At 38.5% G+C, this 24,066-nt stretch overlaps 3 protein-coding genes across 4 annotated transcripts; 2 read left to right on the top strand and 1 right to left on the bottom strand.

Moving 5' to 3' along the window:
* The first annotated feature begins 4,534 nt into the window (after positions 1–4,534).
* Positions 4,535–12,411, top strand: LOC136779128 (uncharacterized). The gene is made up of 3 exons (XM_066736498.1): positions 4,535–5,901; positions 8,619–9,103; positions 9,194–12,411. Exons 2-3 carry the CDS (start codon positions 8,637–8,639, stop codon positions 10,497–10,499), a joined length of 1,773 nt encoding a protein of 590 aa, XP_066592595.1. The 5' UTR covers positions 4,535–5,901; positions 8,619–8,636; the 3' UTR covers positions 10,500–12,411.
* Positions 12,412–12,856: 445 nt separating this feature from the next.
* LOC136779136 (uncharacterized) lies at positions 12,857–20,181 on the top strand. 2 transcript variants are annotated; one of them, XM_066736513.1, is made up of 4 exons: positions 12,857–12,949; positions 14,447–14,794; positions 14,886–15,732; positions 15,804–20,181. In XM_066736513.1, exons 2-4 carry the CDS (start codon positions 14,468–14,470, stop codon positions 15,911–15,913), a joined length of 1,284 nt encoding a protein of 427 aa, XP_066592610.1. In that variant the 5' UTR covers positions 12,857–12,949; positions 14,447–14,467; the 3' UTR covers positions 15,914–20,181. The 2 variants fall into 2 exon arrangements, with proteins under 2 accessions (XP_066592610.1, XP_066592609.1); XM_066736512.1 differs by lacking the exon at positions 12,857–12,949 and adding an exon at positions 13,544–14,064.
* A 120-nt stretch (positions 20,182–20,301) lies between these two features.
* Positions 20,302–23,791, bottom strand: LOC136779140 (zinc finger and SCAN domain-containing protein 31-like). The gene is made up of 3 exons (XM_066736527.1): positions 23,454–23,791; positions 22,670–23,100; positions 20,302–22,591 (listed from the first exon to the last, which is right to left on the bottom strand). The coding sequence occupies exons 2-3, from the start codon at positions 23,064–23,066 to the stop codon at positions 22,131–22,133; spliced, it is 858 nt and encodes a 285-aa protein (XP_066592624.1). The 5' UTR covers positions 23,067–23,100; positions 23,454–23,791; the 3' UTR covers positions 20,302–22,130.
* Between the last annotated feature and the right edge of the window lie 275 nt (positions 23,792–24,066).

The following is a 24,066-nucleotide window of genomic DNA, read 5'->3' on the forward strand; positions in this document are numbered from 1 at the left end:
CGTAAGAGTTTTTGGGCCGGTTTCGTACCGTCAGAGAGAAATTGGCCGTGCAGCCAAAGTCAATGACTTGGTGGCTTGGTTTAATTGACTCGCCGACGGGATCTTTTCACGGCTCGAGGAATCAAGGCCAACGTGGCTGACATATGCCAAGCTCGAAGGTGCCTCGTGCGAATCACGTGAGAATGTTCGGCCCTTGCTGTCTACTCGACGCGTGCATTTTGTCCCATCCAATGATGCCGAAATCGACACTTTTGCAGACGAAAACACAACTCCATTCTATATATATGATGTGCGTTTGTGGTGCGTGTATGTAGTCCCCTCCATCCGTCTGTTATTCTGCCAATGTCAATCCTAACATAACTTCATCTTGTGAGATCTGTGAACGCAACTAACCTGGTTATCGGGAAAGCATGTGTATATGATCGTTTTCTGTTTTAAATATACCTAGTAATCCCTTATTTTGTTACGAAACTTTATCAATATCAGTCCGTCCACTCTGAATTGACCCCTTTTAACTATCGCTTTGAATCAAAGTCAAAGACAATACTAGCTAGTCGTTGTATAATGTCCATGGAGATAAATATGTTGAGAAAAGTAGCAGCTTACACGTCATTGGGACGCACGAAAACATTAACACGCACAAATAATACGTTGGACATTTAAATTGCTAATGAGTTTGTCGAAACATTCGAACAGTAATGATCTCTGTTTAAGAGAACACGAAGAGAAATTTGCAGAAGGCGTACTTCATTCTAGAATAGTAGTGTATTGACCACTACTGGTAGAAAGTATCAAGTGACCCAGTGACGCATGAGAAATCTCAGAAATTACATAGCTTATAATATTCGGCTTAGCTAATCAGCGAAGCATTCCACCTGCCGGCATCCGAAGTAACTAGAAGCACATCTGTGCTGTATCATAACGTTTCATTAAACTTACGTATACATCGTTTTCGATAAATAGAGTAGCTCGTTATGCTACACTAGAACTTTTAACGTCACTGCCTTTCCTAATAACGTTCTTTTGGAAGGAAAACGTGCATGGCAGAAATAAGTACTATTAAGTGAGGGTAAGAGGTTAGGAATTGTTAGCGATGATGGAAGCGATCGAGAGGGAGAAAGGGAATCAGGGGTATGAGGAAGTGATAAGAGTACGAAAATTAACTGATATAGGAAAAACTATGGGACTGTACAGTAAATTGTGATATTCTTTTGGTATATCGGAAAGTCAAAATGGCGAGGATAGAATCTGCAAAGAGGGGGCCCCACACTTCCTGTGGCAAGACGCAGCACGTCAGTCCTTATCCTGCGGATGTCTGCATCCTACGAGATAAGCGAAACTATGATTTCTCAACAAAATCTAGACGGTTGACAGAGAGATGTTCTTTTTTTCCTCTGTTGCTGATCAGCATACAGTGGTGTATATAGATGGTCGATACTTCTATTTCCTCTGTAGAAAAAATCAATTTAGCTTTGACAACACACGCATCGGTACGTAACTGGAGCAGTTACATATCAATGTGTGATTAACGCCGCTGCTGAATTCACACGATACACACCCAACCCATCTAGTCTAACTGGCGTTGTCCGTTGCTCTAACAATACCAAATATGGACACTTTGTGCGTCAATGTAAGCCTTACCTTTTACTATAAACATGCTCGTCCTACTCATCATCAACATTTGCAGTCTCTAAACCGTGTCCCTGCCTTACTAAATACAGATGGCATATATTCAATGCGATCGAACCATTTCAGATTTATCTTCGATCCAACCGTGCGCCCATAACCTGTAAATTTAATAATGGTCAACATTTCCCTGCTCGATTCGTTAAGCGAGATTTTTGCCTTTTTAGCTCAGACCGTTGGCTAAAAATAGTCTCCGCGAGCTTTTGGCCATATACGAATTAATGTCAGGGTTCTTTAAGATTTTCTGTTTTTTTGTCTTTTCTTTATTATTTTTGGTTCTTCCTTTTTTTAACAGAACCTATGAAAGATTTTAGCATTACTGGGATCAACTGGAATTTTTAAGTTTACTTAGCAACTAGCGTATCCCAATGACAGAGTCTACGGATATTTGCTTACTTTTTCCTTACGCATGGAAATATGATTTTTAAGATTCAGCAGATATAGTATATGGGTTTACGAATTGTTCCGTGAGCAACTCTTCATTGGAGGGTATACAGTATACTATGCTTACCAGGTGAGTAATAGGTATGGCATGAGAATATCGTGATATGACTCATAAACGCTGATTGGGCTATTTCATACGATCAGTCTTGATCACTTTAAATTTGAAGTGACATATACTATGCGTGTGAGCTATCCACAAAAAAACAGTAGTTGGATAAAATAACTCTTACAAGAAATTTTAGTCTTGAACCAGCGTAAGAAAAGTAAAAGTATAACTCTTTCTTACAATTAAAAATTTTTTTAAATAATACGTAGAATTTTCAGTATGAAGAAAGTTTATTAGAGATAACGCTCAAACTTATTGCTTTATTTTTTATTCTTCAAAAATATTCACCTAATTTCAAAATTATCTTTTGAAAAATATGTCTTTTATTTTGATTTTTCCAAAAACTTTCTACTTCAAGAGCAGACAATTATGTTTCATCTTTATATTTTTACAAAAATTTTGTTTTATAAAATAAGTAAAATACTTAAATTAATAATTAAAAATTTTCTTATATGTTTGAATTTACATAATAATTATATTCGTTCTTAGAAATGAAAAGAACTGCAGGTATATGAAAAATCTTTCTACTCCTGCTAGAATATTATTGTATTTTTGTTTATGAAATTCTCTCTGAAAAAGAATATTGTTCAATAACCAGAAACCGAACCAAAAAGTTTCTTGGTAGTCGGGGCTCGATACTAAGAACCTGATAACTGTCATCCGAATACAATGACTCATCGATAAACGATATCTTATTACCATGAATTAAAAAGCCAATTTATATAAATCAATGACGGCATTATAAGCAATTATCATTTCACTATTGTTTCCATGTTATTTCATATCTTTTTATAACTTTTTCATTGAAAAACAATAGAAAAAAACATCTATAAAGAAGCTACAGGTTATAACCAAATTCATACGTTTTTAAATTAAAACGTGAATATAATACAAATTTTAATCTGCTTTACCTTTACTTAAACTTCAAATTTAGTAAAAGCCTTAATAATATCACTGGATATCAAGTCAAATCAAGAGTGGAGAAAAAGGAAATCATTAATAAATTTTTGAATAGGGTAAATAGTGCCATCTCTTATACAACGACAGAGCTTCAGAAATTCAGAGCTTTAAGAATTTGCCGCTAGGTACTATCCAAGTCTCCAGATCAGAACATTAGCAGAACATGTAATAAAAATTCTTATAAAATCTTCCTGTATGCCTATCTCCAATGTTTAAACGCAATATTGCTAGTGAGAATATTTTTTCATGCGTATTAAATTAATAAGAAACTAAAGATGGACTTAATGAAAACAGGTGAATTATTATAAATTCCGTCTGATGGTCGGATATAATCTCAATATGACACAAGCTAACAGGTTAACCTTTGTTTATATTTATTCTCGATATGTCATAAGATTAGATATACTATTAAAATCACTCATTAATCGTTTGAATAATATTAATGCTCTTTTATTATTTAGGAAGAGAGGCAGAAACAATGAAGAGGAGTCCAGTGAATTTATGCCATTGAGCAAAAGAATTAATAATCTTCATATTAATAGCTTTTCTGGTCTTCAAGAAGGGGTTATAGAAAAGATGGAGTCTGAATGGAGAAAAAGGAATTGCATACCATCTCCTCATCATTCAGAACCTTCTCAAAGTTCCTTACATGATGGCTCATCATCTAACCATAGTAGTTACACTAACGAATATAGACCTGACCTTAACGCTACTGACAATCCATTTTATTATGAAAGTAATAAGCTACTTTTTTCATTGTATATGGAACGAGTACAAAGGAACTCGGAGCTTTTTTGAACTCATTATTAATTTGTTAACTATTGCAAATGCGTTGCCATATCATTCCTCACTAAAATATTCAATTATTTTATTATTCTAAGTAACATTCTAACACTATTTAAGTAATATGTGCAAGCAAGTGTAATATTCAAGTTGATATAATTTATATTGTTCAGTAAACTTCAGATTGTAGGGTAAGATATTTATTAAATTTCAGAAACTAAGATCGAAATATCTTCCCTTAATAATATTAAATTATAGAATGATATATTAGTCAAGTATTTTTAAGGCTGTAAATGTAAAAACAATGTGTGAAATTTATATTTATTCTGCATTAAAAGATCGTGTTATATATTATTCAAGATATAAATGATATTTAACTTTGGATTACTTTCTATTATTTTTTAGTGATATAATAATTTGGACTCTTAATTTATAACCTATACAACTAAAAATAAGGATATATTGAGACACAAAAGGGTTGCATTGGAAATAAAAGAAGTACGCTTTGAATTGTTTACGTATATATATTTGAAATATTTATTAATTTATTACATTAATACAGAAATAAACAATTAGAAATTAAGGTGGATGAGAGACAATGAGAGTTAAATAAAAGAAGCTTTTGAAAATAGCGCGCTGTTTCTCGAATCGAACGTGGGCATTATCGACCAATCGATAGTAAACCTAACCTCTTTAAACCGCTTAAAACCTTTCCAAGCCAAGCATCGTGCGCGCGCAACTTCAGTGGCCGCTTCAAGCTACACTGCACACAGCATTGTAGTTAGAGTGTTGTTGCAAGAAAGTCAGTTATCAAAAGAAGAAAAAAGTAAGAAAGTCAGACGAATAGGTCCTGTGTAACTTTTCGGTTAGATTGATAAAAAACGCCACAGTTGTCCGTAGAATCGAGAACGATTTCCCAGTTAACTTGACACAGCATTGCTCTGGAGAAGAGTGAAGTTTTTAATCGGAACACGCGCACGCGCCGCTTTCCCCTCACTCTCAGGAATAAACTTGGCGTAACCGCCGCCATAGTTGATATTTGGTCCGATAGAATATTAATAGCGCCATAGGAATCCGCGAACGACGGTACATATTTTATCACGGTGACCAGAAAAATTGGAGTATCTCGTTTAAGGGAGAGCGGTGAGGAGGAGGAGAGAAGTAAGAGTGGGTCAAGAACGGTATTTTAAAGAGGGGGGAGGGGAAGTAGCAGAAAAAGCAAATATACGACATTATATTTTTATCGACGAGCAGAGGGAAATTTTAAACTAAAAGACAGAAAGAGAAAGAGATATAAAGAGCAGGAAAAATGAATTTGAAAGAAAAGAAGGAGGAATAAGAAAGAGTGAGTGGCTGACGACATTCAAAACGTGTGAGCGGTGTGTCGAGAATGGTACGTATGTACCGTTAGCTCGAATTCATTGCCCGTTGGCCGGGCCGAGCTGAGCAGCCACGAGCCACGCTTACCAACGGACTGCGGGACCGGGGCCATACTCGATCTCACTCGGGCCTCGGCTCTCGTAAGGCCAGAAAACGAGTGCGCGTCGTCGCTCACGGCGTTGACGCAGAAAAACTCGCAGTGCGCGCAAATATTCTCGCCACCTGAGACGGTCACCACGCACTCTCCACCTACAAAGAACCGTTTCCTTCTGCTGGCTCATCAGGATCCTCGTCTCGTTAAAGCGCGCGCGTCTCTCTCGTCTCTGTTGTGCGTGACGTGATCTCCGCGCTAGGTTCCCCGATTCAAGCAAGCAACCAACCAAGCGAGCGACCGACCGACCGACATCACCACGGCGGCAGTCTATCGAACGGAACAGCAGTGTTGAGACGTGTATACACGTAAATGAGAAAGTTCTTTCGAGCAGACTAAAAAGACAGAAGACATCCACCAGTTCGGACGACAACCGGAACCCGTGTCTCCGGTAAGTAAATAGCGGTAGAACACAGCACGTTCCTGAGTCCTCCCTCCTGGTGGTATAATCTCTGTCTTTCTTGCTTGTCACCAAGTGTTGTTAAGCTGAGAGAGTTTGGCGCGTATCGCGGGAGGACGTTGGAGTTTGATGCGAAACGTGGAGGAGAGAAACCGCGAAACTGTGGCCACAAAGAGCACCCACCCCAAGACACTAAAATCGTCGCGGGGCCCTCGTCGTGGCTCACAGCTTGGCTCGGGCTGGCTTTGGTGGGGTGGTTGGAGGTGCGGACAGTGGTTGAGAGGCTGGTGGGGTTGGAAATTGCGTGGTGGTGGGTGCCCGCCGAGGTCTCCGAGGCCCCTCCGTGGCATCTCGCTGCCTCTAACCCGACGAGGTGGGGGTGTAAACAACAGCCCTGCCTCTGCTACTCTGCTCTACTCTACTCTACTCTGTCCTGCCCTGCCTCCGTTGCCTCGAGACTCTCTCAGCTTGCTTACTTTTCTACTCTCTCTCTGTACGTACTTCGTTTTCGTCTCACCCTGCCCTGCCCTTCCCTGCTCCTTCTCCTTCCTTATTATTCCTCTCCCACTCGACTTTCTCGCCCTTTTACAACCATTCTCTTCCCAACGGACTCCCCCATCCACTCCAGCCTAGAAATACGAACGCCTACGAAATCATCGTAGAGACAAAGGACTCTATACACATCAAAAACTCGTCGCATTTCCTTCCATTGCTAGCTTCTAACAGATTCCAAGATGGCTGACTGTGCTGACGTGGAGTAGCGTGCCACCGTGCGTCACCAAATGAGAAGCCAACGCCCAGTTACGTTCCGTGCATTTTCTTTCCAAACGATATTCTCACAATTTTTATGAATTTCCTTGGGAAAATCTCTCTTACCTTCTACATGTTTTTTATCCTAAATTATTTCAATCGTCCATTTTTCGAGTCATCTTTCTCGAATGCGTCACTCGTTTGGCTTGGCCAAGCCAACGGCCATTCCGTTTGGCGTGCTGCGTCCCGGGCAGTAATGACCACGACACGTCAACAAAACTACATATATCCCATGTTTTTTTCCACATACGTGTCAATGTATGAGAAAAAGTTAGTTTCAATGCGATACAGATATTAGAAAAATACCGATAAGCGGGATTACGATAGCCAGCTGCGAATAAGAGACGGCGTGCTGGGCGGGTGCGCGGGGAAATGCTTGAGAGAATCGGCGCCATTATTACGACATGCGCGTCTTGCCAAGCGTCCAGCGACAGAGAATACTATCAACTGGTCAGTCGCACTCGCCATTCCGTGATAGTCGAAAAACACGTCGCGCCTTTAATATCGCGCGTCCTAAGTTCAGTATAAATATTTCCAGCTTGAGAACAATTAGTAAGAGACCGAGAAACAGATATATGTATACACAAATCTACGTCCCGATGCAAGGATCGTCGGTTGATAAAACGGAAGAAATCAAAGTTGTAGCTCGAGCAAAGCTCGAAGTTGGAGTAACGAGTTGGATTTGGTGCGCGACACAGCGAGCATAGGGAAGGAGCGGGGCACCCTGTTACGCATTGAAAAAGAGGAGAAGCACGGGTAACCTAACCTCTGCTTCTTTTTCTTCCTACCACTATCCGGCAAAGGGCGAACCAGGCGTCGGTGTGTCCCACTTCGTCTACCGCGGTGTCTGCTCCGCGTGTTCTCTCCCGATATTTCGCGTTCCCCTCCCCAGGGAGTCCCTGTTCGAGAGCCGAGACTCGTCTCCCTTCTTTCTTGACATACCCCTACCCCTTGGAGCTTGCACACCGACACACACACACGCGTACCAACACACCTACCAGCGGTCCAACATCGACGGTGGGAATTCCGCGCGTGGTCGCCTCGTGCAAAACGTGAGCGACCGGCTGCTACTCTTCCTTCTTCCCTTCCATTCCTCCTCTTCCTCCCTTCCTTTCCTTCTTTCCATACACCCCCACCCACCCACCACCACCTACTTATCTACCCACCCACCTTTCCTTCTTCCTTCCTTCCTACCAACTCTCATTCGTATCCGAACACCTACTCTCCCTTCCTTCTGTTTCTTTCATGCAGTTATCAAGCTTTGTCGAACAAGTGTGAGAAGGGAGAGAAAAGAGAGGGAGAGCGACTCTATTTCTCGTTCGGTTCCCGTTTTCCCATCCCCTCCCCCTCTTCCCCCGGTAGAGCTTCTACCCCCTACCCTTGTGGGGGCACCGTCGCGGTGGAGTGGGGTATAATCCTGGGCCACTTCGGTAACTATCCTCCCTGCTCCCGGATCCCTCTTGGGGTGGGGGCAGTCACGCTCTACCCCCAGTACCTACGTACCAATACAACCGGAAGACGCGGCAAACTTACTCGGCACCGACTACATGACACGACACCAGACTGAGCAAGACGTCGACTTCTTCGACTTTTGACTTCGGCGCTTTAGCGTATAAACGCCGCAGAATCCCATCTTCTGGGAGAATCGGCTCTGGAGAGGGGTCGAAGCTCGATGATGGGGGAAGGGACAATGTACTCTTTAAATGCCTTCGTCTCGGTGCAAGCCTATCGTTATTTGATATACTATTTACATCAGATTATATATATTCTATTATTAGAGCTATTTTTATTGTTATTTTGGTCTATGTTATTTATTCATAGTTATGTTTATCAAATGATTTAGCACGAATAATAACGTGCAATTATTTCTTGCAGTTTACAATATGATTTTTTTTTAGGTTTGGCCAGGGTGAGAGATGAATTTTACGCCGTTTCCTGGGTTCACTACTGGCTCGTTGCCAACGGGCACGATGCATCAGTTTGCCACAGCCAAGTTTGCGCAGAACCTGACTGCCGGTGGTCAAGTAGTAGGAGTTTTATCCACCGGGGAAGGTGGAGTTCACTATCTCCGGCCTGTGGATCCAAATGGTTTTGCCGTACCTCAGGGTAACAGCCAGCAGCAGCAAATCTTTACACTACCTATAACCGTACCTGGTAAAGATGGTACTCAACAGCAACAAACTGTTCAAATCCAAGTGGTCAATCCTGCCGTGTCCCAGAGCGGTAACACGGCAGATCAGCCCAAGTACCATTTGGCTCCACTATCCTTAAGTCAGTTTCCACCCAATACTGCTACCGTTCTCACTGTAGCTTATAGCCAGCAAGGCACGGATGGCGTTCAACTCCAAGTTCAACCACAAAATACTGTCGCTACCACGCAAACGTAAGTTTTGTCCAATGAAATATCTACGTTGACGTTTGTTGATTCTTCACGAGTTTTTCTAGAGGAATTAATTGGATTTATTATTTACAGATCCGACCAAACTACGCAAAGTACATCAACGGCTGTGACCACGACTTCTCAACAGACTGTCCAGCAAACTGTACAGCTTCCTGGTGCACCGGAAGGTTTGACAGTGGTCGCTCAAATCCCACAAGATCTGATTCTCAGGGAGGGTATGGATGATTCCAAAGAAGACGTTAAGGAAAGTACAACACCTGTCGCTCTTATCAAAAGGGGGAGCGTGAAGAGTCAAGGGAATCAGAGTGGAGAGGAATTTATTACTTCCATGCCTGCTAGTTGGCAAAGTCTTGCAGCTCCTGGCTCTACGGTTGCCGATTACCTATCGAGGATACCAGCCAGTACCTTGCCTCTTAGTTTGCAGCATTTCTTGAAATTCTCAGCAGAGACAATAAAACGCGAAGCCACAATCGAATCCAGTCCTCTTGGCGCCGATGGACTCGATGCCTCGGGCAGCGCGGCTTCCGGAGAGCAAGCTGTACAGATAACGGTTGCTGGTAGCGAAATGGAAATCATTCCAGACGTTGTCGAGGAGCAAGAACCTGGTACCAAGCCGAAGAGAAAAAAGAAGTACAAGAAAAAGCCCCCCAAACCAAAGAAGCCAAAGCCTGGTCAAGTAAGCATAGTTACTGCCCTTGATGGCAAAATTCTTTTCTGTTGCCCCCAATGTAGTATGGCATATCCCGAGAAGGAACTTTTGGAGCAACATCTCATTGGGCACAAAATAGAAAGGAGATTTATCTGCGACATCTGTGGTGCTGGTTTGAAGCGAAAGGAGCATTTGGAACGACACAAATTGGGACATAATCCTGACAGACCGTTTATATGTTCAGTTTGCATGAAAGGATTCAAACGAAAAGAGCATCTAAATTTGCATTTTGTCATACACTCCGGTCACAAATCTGAAGTTTGTACGGAATGTGGGAAAGCCTTCTACAGAAAGGATCATCTCAGAAAACACGCCAAATCTCACCTTGCCAAACGTGCTAAGGAAGACCCCTTGAATACCACTGACAATTCCCAGAATCAACAACAGACTGAACAACAGCAGCAGCAGCAACAACAAACGGAATCTATGCAACAGCAGACTGCAGTACCAGAACTGCAACAGATACAGATTCAAGTGGGGCAAGGACCTCAAGTCCAGATCCATCAAATTAGTGTGAGCGAACCATCTACGGTAGTTTTACCAACAGCTGCAGAGACCGGGGCTATGGCAATGCTTCACCATCAGCAGCAGCAACAGCAACAGCAACAGCAGCAGCAGCAGCAACAACAACAACAACAACAGCAGCAGCAGCAGCAACAACAGCATTAGCAGCAGCATACCGCCCCGAGTCAGCTTGGGCGGTATTTCCGTTTTAACCATCAACAGGTCAGAGGTCGTGTGAGACAAAGCGTTCTGGCGGATTGAAAATATACTATAATGCAATAGTAAATTGGGCACTATAAAAATAAATATATAAATAAATATATATATAAATATATATATATATAATATATTATGAAAGGATCATTAATAATAGCTCTGTCACAAATATACGATTATCAAGTAACTCCTTGATAATTTAATTCTCAATAGTCAATTCTGAAAATTTCCCAAAAATCAAGGTTTAGTGAAACAGCCGTAAATTAATTCTTTAAAAATGTATATGGTCATTAAGACGATAATTTATAAATATATATATATATATATACATGTATATACATATATATGTATGTATATATAATTATTCAAGGTGTTCTTACGCAAAATGTACCAGGTTAAAATGGGTGAACTTTCGTGGACCTTGAAAATTTTTGCGTACGCGTTATAGCGTGCGTAACGATGAAAACAGAACGCTTTTCTTCAGCCTCGTGGAAAATGTTTTCACCGCTAATCCTGTTTCAATGACGCGAATTAGGAATAAATGAAGTTTATATAGATATACATATATATATATATGTATAAATACAAAACTATATTTTTAAATGCGTGAACTGGATTCAGTAGAAAGCACAATAGACGATGCAGTCTTACGTATGGAGTTACGCGCTCCTTTAACGAGGACCTTTGAAATTGTGGATGATAAGGAAAATACGTAATTAGGTGTAAAAGACAAAGAGATCAATTGTCTAAAAGAAAGCGAGGATTTGTAAATATATCGGTTTTACATCCCGGAGGAGGAAAGAAGACTGTTTCCTGTAAGCATTGAACGAACGTTGATTTTAATTATTTATTTAATCGGTTTTTGACGATCAAGATATAGCAAAGAAGTGATTGGTGAATCACCAAGTTCAATATAAGTATTCTATAGAGATTTAAACAGAGTCAGAGGGCATCTACGGAATAATGTACATTTGGGTAACCGTAGACCCTTAGTAAGCTTTGATGTATATTTTTTCAACGAGAGTAAGCGAATTTTCGAGTAAGATGGTTATTAATACAAAATGATAATGAAAAGAAAACAAAAGGAAAGAACAGTGAGGTAATTGCATATTGAGACACCAATGTTAACATTATGTATTTTACTAATCTTCACTCTATTATTGTTGCATGTATTTGTTAATAAGTACTTGCGAATAACATCAGGTACCCTTACCTGCATTGATTTTGCTTTTGAAAAAATGACGATGGAAATGTTTCAGCCAATAGAATCTCTTTCTTTCTAATTTTGTGAGCAAAGTCTGTGCAGGTCAGTTAATAGTTAAACTTTGTCACCTGATCACACGGCGTTCTTCTTCAATAATGTATCGAGAGTGGTTATTATACAAATTGAACAATCTTCCTATCGAATCTTTTTGGCCGATATTATTTTTTCTCTAGGCCACATATACTATATAGTTTTATCGATGTGACTTTGCACTTCCTAATTTTATCGTGTCAATCGTAGATAAAAAATGCAGATGAACTATCGAGCTGTTGCAATATACACTGGAGAATTATGATAGGATATTGTTGAAGTAATAATCTAGGTTGACTAATTAACGAATAAATTTATAAGTTTCGGGTGACATCTATGTAAAAACGAAAGAAAAATTTGAGACATTTTTTTATGTAAGTATTGCAATTCAAGGCGGTGGGTATAACTGTACAACAAATATTATTTTATTTTATTTTATTTTATTATTATATTACTATAGCTATTATTACCATAGTCAGTACGGATAGTACATAAGCCATTTTCATTGTTACTTACATAAATATTATAAAAGAAAGCTAAAATAAAGCATACATTTAATATAAAGAATACTGCAAGTTTCATTCAGCCTGTGATTGTTAATTTTAAACAAATTTAACGCTCGTACGTAGTAAGTTCTTGTGTTTGTTTACATTCTTTATTCCGAGGCGGTAAAGGGGGATGAGGATTATGATAATTATAGGAAAGAGAGAGAGAGAGAGAGAGAGAGAGAGAGAGAGAGAGAGAGAGAGAAAGAAAGAGAAGTGGTATGGAAAGGGTTGAGCGTAGAGAGAACGGGGGGTAGGAGAGAGAGGTAGTCGAGAGAGGGATTGGAAGTTAAAAGCCCGACGGATTCGGGCATTTTCGCCGGGCGACGCGGTCGCGATTCGCGAGCGAGGAGGAGGACGAGGACCGGGAGTTGGGACTGGGAACTAGGAGAGAGAAAAAATAGTTAAGAGGCTGGCACAGTAGAGGGCGGACGGGTGGGGTGGGGGCACCGACTTGAGAGACAGGTGTCAACGCCACGCACACCAAGGGATCTTTTTCAACATTCGAAAACCTCGGCGAAATTCATTAAGGACCAGGTGAACTACAGCCAACATAAATGGTAAGCATGTAATCTCGTGGGTGGAAAAGGGACGGGATGAGTTTTGCTTGTAAGAGGCTAGTCGAGTCGGGGAACGGCCATTTTCTGCTGAATTTCGTGCAAATTCGGCCCCCGTATCGACTGGGTGCAGTGAGGGGAAGGACGCATTCTCTCCGTCCTCGTCCCCCTATTCCCTCCCGCTCCCCTCTCCCACGCACACTCTCCCCTTCTCTCCCTTTCCTTCTGCGCTCCCCCTTTCTTTCTCAGTCACTCTCTCACTCTCTCCTCTTCTCTCTACCACTCCTACTACCTCATCCTTCCCTACCCATCCACGTTACCACCACTTGTTCCCGCTGCCCTACCCATCCCTCTGCAACAATCGCGCACCCCTTCTCCCTTCCACCCTCTCTTCGCGTAATTTCCCCCCTTCCTGAGTCCCCCTCCCCGCCCTTCACTCCCCCAATCCTCATGCCGCGCTCACGCGTCGCGACGGTCCTACAGCGCACACTACGTTCGTTCAATTCCTTTTTCAACGCCACCGACGTCGCCCCGTTGCTGGCATTTTTTCCCCTCTATATTCTCTCTCAATTCCACTTGCTCTTCTTCTTCATAATATTGGTCTTCGACCTCTCTTCCTCTCTTTATTATTATACGATTATATTCTATTCGCGCAAAACACCCTTAAAAAATTATCCTTCCGCAACAATCGAAAGTGAAGCTCGACTATCTTTGCGTTTTACTCGCTGTCTGCCCTTGAGAGAGATAGATTGTGTGAGAGAGAGGGAGAGAAAGGCCGAATCCGAGCAGACTTAAAGGGGGGAGAAAGAGATAGAGCGAGAGAGGGAACGAGTATAGAGAGCTAGAGGGAGAAAGAGAGAGAGTGAGCGAGCGCGCAAGGACAAAAGGGCCGGATTTGTGTAGAATACTGTGTGTGCCTTTCGCATCAAGATTTTGACAGAGTTTGTGTTCCCGTGTGCGTTCTTGGGCATGTGAGCTTTTGCTTTTATATTAATATCGCGTGCTTTCCACTGTCGAGGAATCTATTCTCACCTATTTCGCATTTTTTGACGTGGGAAATCCCGAAGAGGAAAGGATCTCCGAGGAAGCCGTGGAAACATGGGGAGAGGGACGTTGCTGTGAGTAAATACGCGCGTTTCGTCAGAAGGTCCAGATTTTTTCATGATTTCTTCACATTTACTTTTCCCTTCAATCGCTGAATCTACCCATTGATTACTTCTTTTTATCCAAGACACATCGGAAGGTTCCCAATTATTCATGATACGATCTTTTTCACACCGGAACTCTTTCTCCTTCATTTGTTACTTTGGTTTTTTTCTTTATCAGTCTTTATTTTAATCTCAACGATTTCTTCCAAGTTGGTACAATATCTTGGTGAAAAAAAGAACAATCTTTGTGTACAAACTAGAAAGCTAATCGAATTTTGATTGATGCAGCGTTGAGACTTTGTGTTTTTGATGGCGTTTGTGCTGTTATAATAAAAGCGTATGGAATTTTTAGGTATCTGATTGACGAGCTGCAATGAATTTCCCGCCGTTCGGAGGCCATTTTCCTGGTACTATACCAAGTATCCACCAATTTGCCACGGACGGATCCGGTGGTGCAGGTGCACGCTACGCCAATCATTTTCCCAACCAGCCTCCAATTGGAGTGCCGGTAATGGGAAAGTACCGTCCTGAGACGAACGGCGTGCAGACTGCCCAGTCCCAAGTGATGATGAACAACAAGGCAAGCTATCCAAACAGCAATGTTCATCACTATCCAAACGTACCCTATTCCCAGGCACAGCAGGTTCAGCAGAGGCCCACCAATTCACCAGGAATGCAGGAGAAGCGTCCTTATCATCAAGTAAATTATTGCCGCATATTTTTACTCATCTCTTCGTTTATGAAGCATGCTTGTGTTTGTGGTTTAACTATGTGCGAATAATTAATTTTAGCAAACTACAGAAACTATAAATCAGCAGGATGTTTGTAACCTGCTGCAGGATAAGGACAAGAGTAAGGACAAGAAGTCAGAGGAGCAGCGTAATGGGGATGCAACAACAAATGGAGGCCAGCAGGAATATAACATGCACCAGCATCATCAGCAGCACGCTCATACCCAAACACCAGCTACTATGCCTGCCACATGGCAATCACTAGCCACTCCTGGATCTACAGTGGCAGACTACCTCAGTCACTTACCAGCCAGTACCCTACCGTTAAGTTTACATCATTTTCTCAAGTACTCTGCAGAAAGTATAAAGAAAGAATCAGAAATGGCTCAAACCACTTCCGTGGCTGTGGCAACTACGACTACACCAAACATTATGATGTCTCCGAATAATAAGAAGAAGAAAAAAAAGAAGGCTCCAAAGGAGAAAAAGCCACGACCCAAACCTGGTGAAATTCGTTTGACAACTGCTTTGGATGGCTCGACCTTATATTGCTGTCCCGAATGCCATATGGCATACCCAGAGCGTGAACTGCTAGAACAGCATTTATTGGGTCATACTTTAGAGCGTAGATTTGTCTGCGACATTTGTGGTGCAGGACTTAAACGTAAAGATCATCTTACACGTCATAAGCAAAGTCATAATCCTGAGAGGCCGTATGTTTGTACTGTTTGTCTAAAAGCTTTCAAACGGAAGGAACAATTGACATTACACTTTGTGATACATTCTGGTGAAAAACGACATGTATGTACAGAGTGTGGTAAAGGCTTTTATCGAAAAGATCATTTACGGAAACACACCAGAAGCCACATTGCTAGGAGAGTAAAGGCTGAACTAAGCCAAAATGCTGGTATGAAGATGTAATAAATTTATCTTCTACTGGAATTAAATTAATCATTAATATTTATACTGTTTTTAAAGGTTCTCAGCAACAGAATCAACAACAAAACAATGTAACAAGTATGCAGACGTCAACCGTATCCGCATCATCTGTTCTTCCCGGGGGACATCCAGGTCCACTCCTGTCCTGAGCCCCGCCACCAGGGAACTTTCAAGTTCCCCATCCTAATAACATTTTACACACGCACGGTCCTCATCATACATTGCATCATCATCATTTGGCCGCTGTAAATGTGGCACACCAGTCTACCGCTACATCGCTGGCTACGTCGAATCCTTATCAATCTCACGATCTCAGCTTTCTGGGACATGTAAAAGATTTCTGAGATCAGGGGAACACCTCGTCAAAGAGGTAACACTGAAACAATCTCGTGGTAAACTTCATAACTATATTTTACCATAAAAGGGATATTCGTTGTTTGCACCTAACGTCATTTGCAATTCATCGGAGTCTGACAAAAATAATCATGCATAATTTTGCAATAGCCTTGCTGCTGCAGACTTAGATATTATATCAAAGAGGACTGCAATTTTAAGCAGATTTACATGGAAAAAAAGTGAATCTTTCCAAAAAAAAAATAAAATAAAATAAAAAAAAATAAACAGAAGCTAAAAGTGTAGGTGTACATTAAGCGCAGTTTGACATGGAGAGCATAAATAATTGAAAGAAAAAACTAAAATTTTCCTTAGAGATATAGGTTAGAAGCCTGATCCAAAAGTCTTGCCATATTGTTTGTATTTAAGAAACAAAAAATATTTTTATGAAAGCTTGGTGTTATATGTATGAACTCGGTCGATTGTCAGGAGAGGGAAATAACAGTAAGGTGTATATGTATACTTCTTTCTTCCTTTCCTTTCAATTATGGTAGGATTTAAAAAAGATACCGTTTTTTTTCACGGCCCATTATGAAATTGATATTATAGATATGTCTTAAAAATTATTAAATTGTAAGATTTTTGTTACTCCCATGATCGTTTAGCAAAAAGCAATACTAAAATTTAGCCAAAAGGCATTCAGTGAGTGCTTCTTGATTCTATTTCTTTTTAATTAAATTTCTCGAAGAATTAAAATTCTCGAAGAATTAAAATTATTTTAAATAATACACTACTCTTCCATTGAAAGTATTAAAATTCTATTGTAAATGGAGTTGGATTTTCATTTAAGTGGAAAAGAAGCTTTGAGAGCAATGGTATGTTGAATCATGTGGCAATATTATTTCATTTTTCTTAACTTTTTCTTTCGCTTTATATACAAAGTTGTCAGTATTTTATATTTTACATTATAGTTCTAAATTTTTATGTATATCCCTTTTTTACAAAATGCGCATATATTTATATATATATTTTACGATTCAACAAAGTCGTACTAAATCCATCATGTGAAATCTCTTATTGAGTTTGCTTCGTTTTTATATGGTTTTTACATTGTTTTTATACATATTTTTTTTCGTTAAATGCCTTTAATCTTCGTTGAGCACTGATTACATTCGTAAGATTGTCCTTAAGCAAGTGTCGTAAATTTAGTTTTACATTTTATATACTAGTATATACTTAGTAACGGTAAAACTTTACGTAATTAAATATTGAATTATATTTATCCATTGAAGTAATCTTTTTGTGGACTGTGATCTTTTTGGAACGAGGAACAATGCTCCAATTGTTTGGCTGGTTTTCAAAACTTTACATCCATTTCTGTTTTAGTATTATTAGTCGTGCCATGTTCTTCAATTCACCTCGCCTTTTTACTTTCTTGCCATATATATAGGGATGTTTAGTTGCAGTGATATGTAATGCATATGTTTAAATATAATTTTTTGTTATAAATCTAGATAATATAGGCATTAAAAATATTACTGCAGACGCAGCTGATATTTCATAATGTCTGTATCAGTAAGGATAAAAAGATGCAACGTTTTCATGCTACTAACAGTGTAATGCGATCAGTGGAGATAACGAGTCGAGACTCTAAAGTAAAGACTACAAACATATTCACTATACAAAATACTATAAGATAAATGTAGCATAACGATATTTTTATGTGCTTCTATCAGAGAGTCCTATAAATAGAAAGATTACTTAGCGGGCGCACTATTCCCTGATTACTCAGCGATCTTACTTTATCTACAAATATCTTTTATTCATAGAGAAACTTTTATTCTTATCGAAACGTAACGTGATGAAAATATTGTCAATATAATGTCCCGCTATAGCATTACATTAGTAGCACGAAAACGTTCTAGCAAGTAATACGAAAATTCAGGTTTTGTCAGACCTCAAGTATAAGATTATACTAAGAATATATAATATACATAGTATACATATACTGAAAGCCGTATATATATATATATATATAAAATTCTGAGGATGAGCTGTAATAAAATACTCCACCGCCATGTACTTGTAATCATAAAAATCGAGAGTACATACATGATAGATTTAATATTTAGCTTATAAGTTTGTATACAAGAAAAAAATATTACTATTCTTAAGCGTGGACAAAGCAGAATGTATGTGTTTGTAAGCGTGTATTAGCTGCTTGCAGTTTGCGTATGCGCGTGTGAGATGTAAGTGCGTGCATGTTTGTTGATAAGCGAGTGAAAGAACACAGGAGAGAGAAAATCTTGAAAAACAGACTTACGTTTGAATCAGGTGAATTTTGCGAATGAATTTTTTACGTTTGAGTACACGTAGTTAGGCCTTTGGAATGAAAAAATTGAATTTTTTTAAGCAAAAGAATAAAGCAAATGTAGCTATACCGTATTTCGTCAGAATACGAACAATTAGAGGAAACGACAGAGGAACGATCGTCTATTTTAAAGGTTTAAGAAGCGCCTGGAGTGATTTTTACTATAATTGTCATATTTTTTATTCTCTCTCAACAGCTGTAAATTTTTCAAGTTCGAAGCATGTCAGATTCGTTTCAAATCATGAAAGTTTTCATCATTCTAAGTTTTCATAAATATTTTCTTGACAAAATGAACGGCTGGTGAGATTGAACGAGGAGAAAGAGGATTTTTTCCCTAAAAAATATAGACGTAGTTGTGTGGTGTTCCTACAGAGACAGAAGGCAATAGTTAACGTGTACCCCCGTGTAAGGAAAGAAAATAATAAAGAACCCAGTGCCTTTGCGTAGCGCTGGACTTTTCAGGTATTCGAAACAACTTTTGCCATTTAAAGCAGTCTAACGAAAAGCGACTGATGCACGATGACGTTAAGCTCTGTTTTTGAGACCCCTCTTGTAACCAACTCGCCAAATTCCATCTCACTTTACGATACCGGCCACCAATTTCTTTATTAGCAGAAAGTAGTAGTTTATTGGGATGGAAGAACGAGGTGGCGGTATTACAATATTACATATTTTTAGTAGTAACATATGAGTGATAGATAATGCTAAATCTGTAGATTTATTCGGCGAAGAGATAAAAATCTGTTCCAAGATGACGATATTGCTATTGTGTATTTATATACTTATCCTCGTCAAAGACAGAGCGAACAAACTTTTTTACAAAACTCACACGATTTCTAGAAAAGGATTATTTGTCAAATCTTTTGGGCCTAATTGTGATTATTGGTTTTCTTCATTTCGCCAAATGCCTAATCGCCAAGCGATGAACATTTCCCAATTTGATTAATCGGCATTGAAAAATTGACTGTAAATAGAACTTCGATGAAAAAGATTTTTCGTCAGAATGATCTTTGTATTTTCTTGGAGATTCTTGAGTTGACTCGATCGTACGAAAATTGAGTCACGTGAGTGTAAAATTCAAATGAACAACTGGTTTAATGCTTGTTGTAAGTTTCTTGGTATGACAATGATGATTGTGAAAACGATATTTTTCTACGCAGGATCGAAACACATGGTTATATTGATCGTGGAAGACGACAGAAAATTCGATTGATAAAGGATTAAATGTGAAATATGATATTTGCGTTTAACGAGCTCGAATATATACAGGTTGAGGCAATTAACACGTTCCAAAGTATAGATACATAAGAGTAATTGGAAAATGTTTATCTGGTTAACCACGGATGTTAATTTGTTGCACAAGACCTTTTCGAAGCTCCTTTCTGTTTGCATTCAAAGAGGTTTTGCACAAATAATTGCTATCTCCTAGGTTTACTCAGATAAATCAATTTCTACGTCCTAGCTACGGAGCGTTATGAATGCCTCACCCTATATACCGATTGACCTATGCAAAGTTTATTTTGAATTTGACTAGATTTTGCACGGATCAATTGCTAAGTAAAATTGAATTTAGCTGGCTCGATTTTATTTGTCAGTTGCTGTTCCTTTAATGAAGCAGCAACTATGTATGTGTGGGTATTTGTGCGTGTGTCTGTACGCCTATCGCGCGTCCCAATATTATTAATGGTTTTTCAATAACAGAGATACGTCATGCTAGCAGAAGAGAATGAGAGAGAAAGAGAGAGAAAGAGAGAGAAAGAGAGAGAAAGAGAGAGAAGAGAGAGAGAGAGAGAGAGAGAGAGAGAGAGAGAGAGAGAGAGAAAGTTACGATGAAATAGGTATGAAAAGATATACAAATTCCTCGACATAGTACAAAGCATTTAACTTCGTTTCGTTCCCAATAGTTTAGAGATTTTATGGATAAGCCATATACATATGAAACGTGTGAGATATAGAAGCCCAGGGTGTCCACTAATTTATAAATTATTTTCCTAGAACCTTATCGAAGAGGTGAGCCAGCTGTGTGAATCAGCTTAAGTTTTTCAATCTAGGCTATGATTGCTGCTACACGTATTTTGTAGATGGTCCTCCAAGGGAAATTCTCATTTTTATAAGAATATATTTAGAGTGCACTTTGCGAATATCGCAGGATACGAAAGATCGAGTAGTTGTGTGAATAAGTTGTATTTGCGAGCCTATAGATGAGAACATGAGAAACGAATGTCGTTGGTACTCAACGATATCGTTTCTATTACCCTTGAAAATTTGTACCGATGTCTTCCAGGGTACAAGTTATATACGTTCGCTGTCGTTAATCAAAGTTGAAGTGAAAAAAATTTAACGAGCATTGACAAGGAATAGAATCGCGCGAAGATACAATTAAAAATGGAGAGAACAGAAACCAGCGATCCCTCTGATCTCAGCGTTTTATTTTTGTAAAAAATGCATAAAACGTGTAATCTTTGAGAATACAACATACGAGGAAAACAAATAGATGGAAAACGAAGCAAAACTTAAGTAATAGTAATTATTGATGAGCAGGAGAGAATAGGTCGATGTAGATAATAGATATGCCATCAAACGAATTTAGCCTGCGAGAATGGAAATTCAAAGTTTGTGGACGTTTTTCAAACATTTCCCAGTGCTGCTTTATGTAATACCCAACATAATATATCTATATATATATGAAAATTGTATGAAGCAAATGCCTCGTCTCGTTTATTTTAAAGACAAAGGACCATTCTTTAAGTTTTTATTATTTCTTTATTTAAAAAAGAAGATACAGGATTTTTTTTACATAATAATGGTTTATTATTTTAATTATGGCAGCTACAATTAATAACAAAATTGATTTCTAAATGTACAATTTTCCATCAGTCTCACATATTGTGTACATATAAAGCACGCTATAAAGTTAAAGCTGGTACATATTATTCATTCTTAATAAATATATTTTACATGATAAATTTGACATAACAATATATATATATAATATATACTTATTGATTATAAGCAAAGTGTAAATGCTTAATGCTAAATTTCACATGGCGTTGATCCATTCGTATTCGTTAAATTCACATTCGCGCACTTTAAGTTAAGCGCATACATTCTTAATGATGGCGAATATAACAAGATTTGCTCGTGCAGTTCGTCACAAGGTAATTATAGCTTTTATTTCACTAATTTTTAAATACGTAGTCGGGAAGCCATCATTTTGTGATATATATTTATATATCTTACGAAATTCTTATTCACCACGACATTTTAATTTTTACTCTATGCAATATAGTATTCTATCTTCTCGTTTACGTTCTAAGGAAGCATTTTTAATATATTCCGTGTAAGTAACAAATGCCGTTCGCCCACCTCTCAACTTGAGTCGACCCAATTTTACGAAAACGTAGAATTTTGTCAACAAATTCATTATATGAGTCTTGCAATTATTCAAAATACTGAATATACAAAAAAAAAAGATAAGATTAACGATAATTATTGTAATCACACAAAATTCTGTCACTGGTAAGTGTATCTCCCCCTGTACGAACGCACGTGTCTATAACAATTCTCATGTAATCCAACATGATTAACAGTAAAAATAAGTCACTTTCCATAATATAAGAAAAAAAAAAACAAGGGTAAATAGATTAATAACAAACTTACAACTAAGTTCGTAAAACAGAAAAAGGAGGGCTGGTGTGCCTCATTGCATTACCAAAGTTATCCATGTCCTCATTGGTATTTTGACCATTTTGATGACCTTGCAAATTAGTCAAACTCTTGCTTCGAGTACTATTGTGACTTTGCAGATGTTTCTTCAAATGATCTTTCCTATAAAATGCTTTTCCACATTCTTTACAAATTTGATTTTTGCTGCCAGAGTGAATAATCATATGTCTGGCAAGATGCTCATTACGTTTAAATGCTTTACAGCACATGCCACATTGATAGGGCCTATCTTTATTGTGCCCTTGCTTATGACGGTCTAAATGTTCCTTCCTCTTTAAACTGGCACCACAGATATCACAGATATGCGGCCTCTGCCTGTGGTCTTCCAAATGTTCATGTAAAGCTTCACGATCTTCAAATCTGTATGCACACTCAGGACAATGAAATACTAACATTCCTAAAATATAGAAAGATATAAATAGTATAAGCAGAGTAATTAAATCTTTAATCATTTGCCATTAATCTATTTCCTTACCATTAAAGTGCTGTGGCTCTACTTCATATTCAAGTTTAGGTTTGATTTCTTGACAATTGTGGGGTGAATTATTATCATCATGCTTTTTAGCATAAGGTAGGCCTAATGTACTTGAGCAACGTGCTAAATACTCTGATGTCAGTCTAAAATCAATCTGCAAAGGATCAGTCATAGTGGCAACATCAATCTTTTGAATAGTTTGAGTGCCTGATGACTGATGAGAAATTTGCGAATGTGCTTCCTTATTCCCATAATTATTTTCATTCCTATTTTCATCGGTCTGTTGTATATGTTGAATAGAATGCCCTGGATGATACGCATATCCAGTTATATTTGGTCCAGAATGCTGATTGGGCAATCCTGCTGGATATTTTAAAGCACGTGGATCGTAAGCCATTGTTACTTTACTCAGGATCCTCTTTCATAACTTCCTAAAAAAAATAACATTAAAACTATGATAACGTCATTTTAATTATTTAATAAAAATACAGTCTACAAATGTTCCTCTTCCCAATTAAATATTTTAACTGTTAAAATTATTCACAATTTTAAAACACTGTAATTATGCAAAATTACGAATAGTTTGATGCAACTAATACTTGACAGTTATTTATTACAAATTAACAAAGGACAGAAATTCTTGTGCAAAAAAAATTGCGAAGAGCAACCCCTTATTTATATCTGAAATCGGAACTGATTCGAATATGCATAACCTAAAGAAATTATCTCTGCAATTCGGAGGAAACTACATTTGGTTGCAGTTAAAAAATAAAACTGGCCTTACCTTTTTAATGGAATATTTTTGAGAAAAGCAGCATAGCGCTGATCAGTATTTGTTTGTATCAAGACCAGCCATCTTTATACATCAGCTGCTAAGCGCTAAATCCGCGCACCCAGCTGCTTTCGCTTATCCTATGTACAACCAATGCCTTTGCCTATCATCTATCAAGGACCAGATTTGCTGATAAATCGCTTGTTTGAATTTTATCATTAACAATTAGAACAGAAATATTTTTTTCAAATAAAAAACTCATATGTCGTATGTATGTTTTGAAATTATCAAGAAATACGAAAACCCTCGAAGACGATAAAATAAAACATTTCGTTACAAGCCGAAACAAGATAAATTAGACATAGTGAGGTGACAATTTTGTAAAATCATCCCATTTCTCCCCATCGGCCGTAGATCATTTCTATAAATATAAGTACACTATTATCTATATATATTTTTTCCGACGATTTTCCTTTATCAAAATAATACTTTTTACTCTCTTCATATACTATTTTCCTCACGTTTTTCAAACAAATACTTTTATTGAACGATATTGATATTTATATGAAATTTTATAATACACGAGAGGGTAATGAAAAACTTATTTGTTTTTTTGCAACGCATG

This window comes from Prorops nasuta, unplaced genomic scaffold (genome assembly GCF_024137725.1).
Source record: "Prorops nasuta isolate Cenicafe-Biocafe unplaced genomic scaffold, Cenicafe_Pnas_1.2 PNAS00015, whole genome shotgun sequence".
Classification (NCBI taxonomy): domain Eukaryota; kingdom Metazoa; phylum Arthropoda; class Insecta; order Hymenoptera; family Bethylidae; genus Prorops; species Prorops nasuta.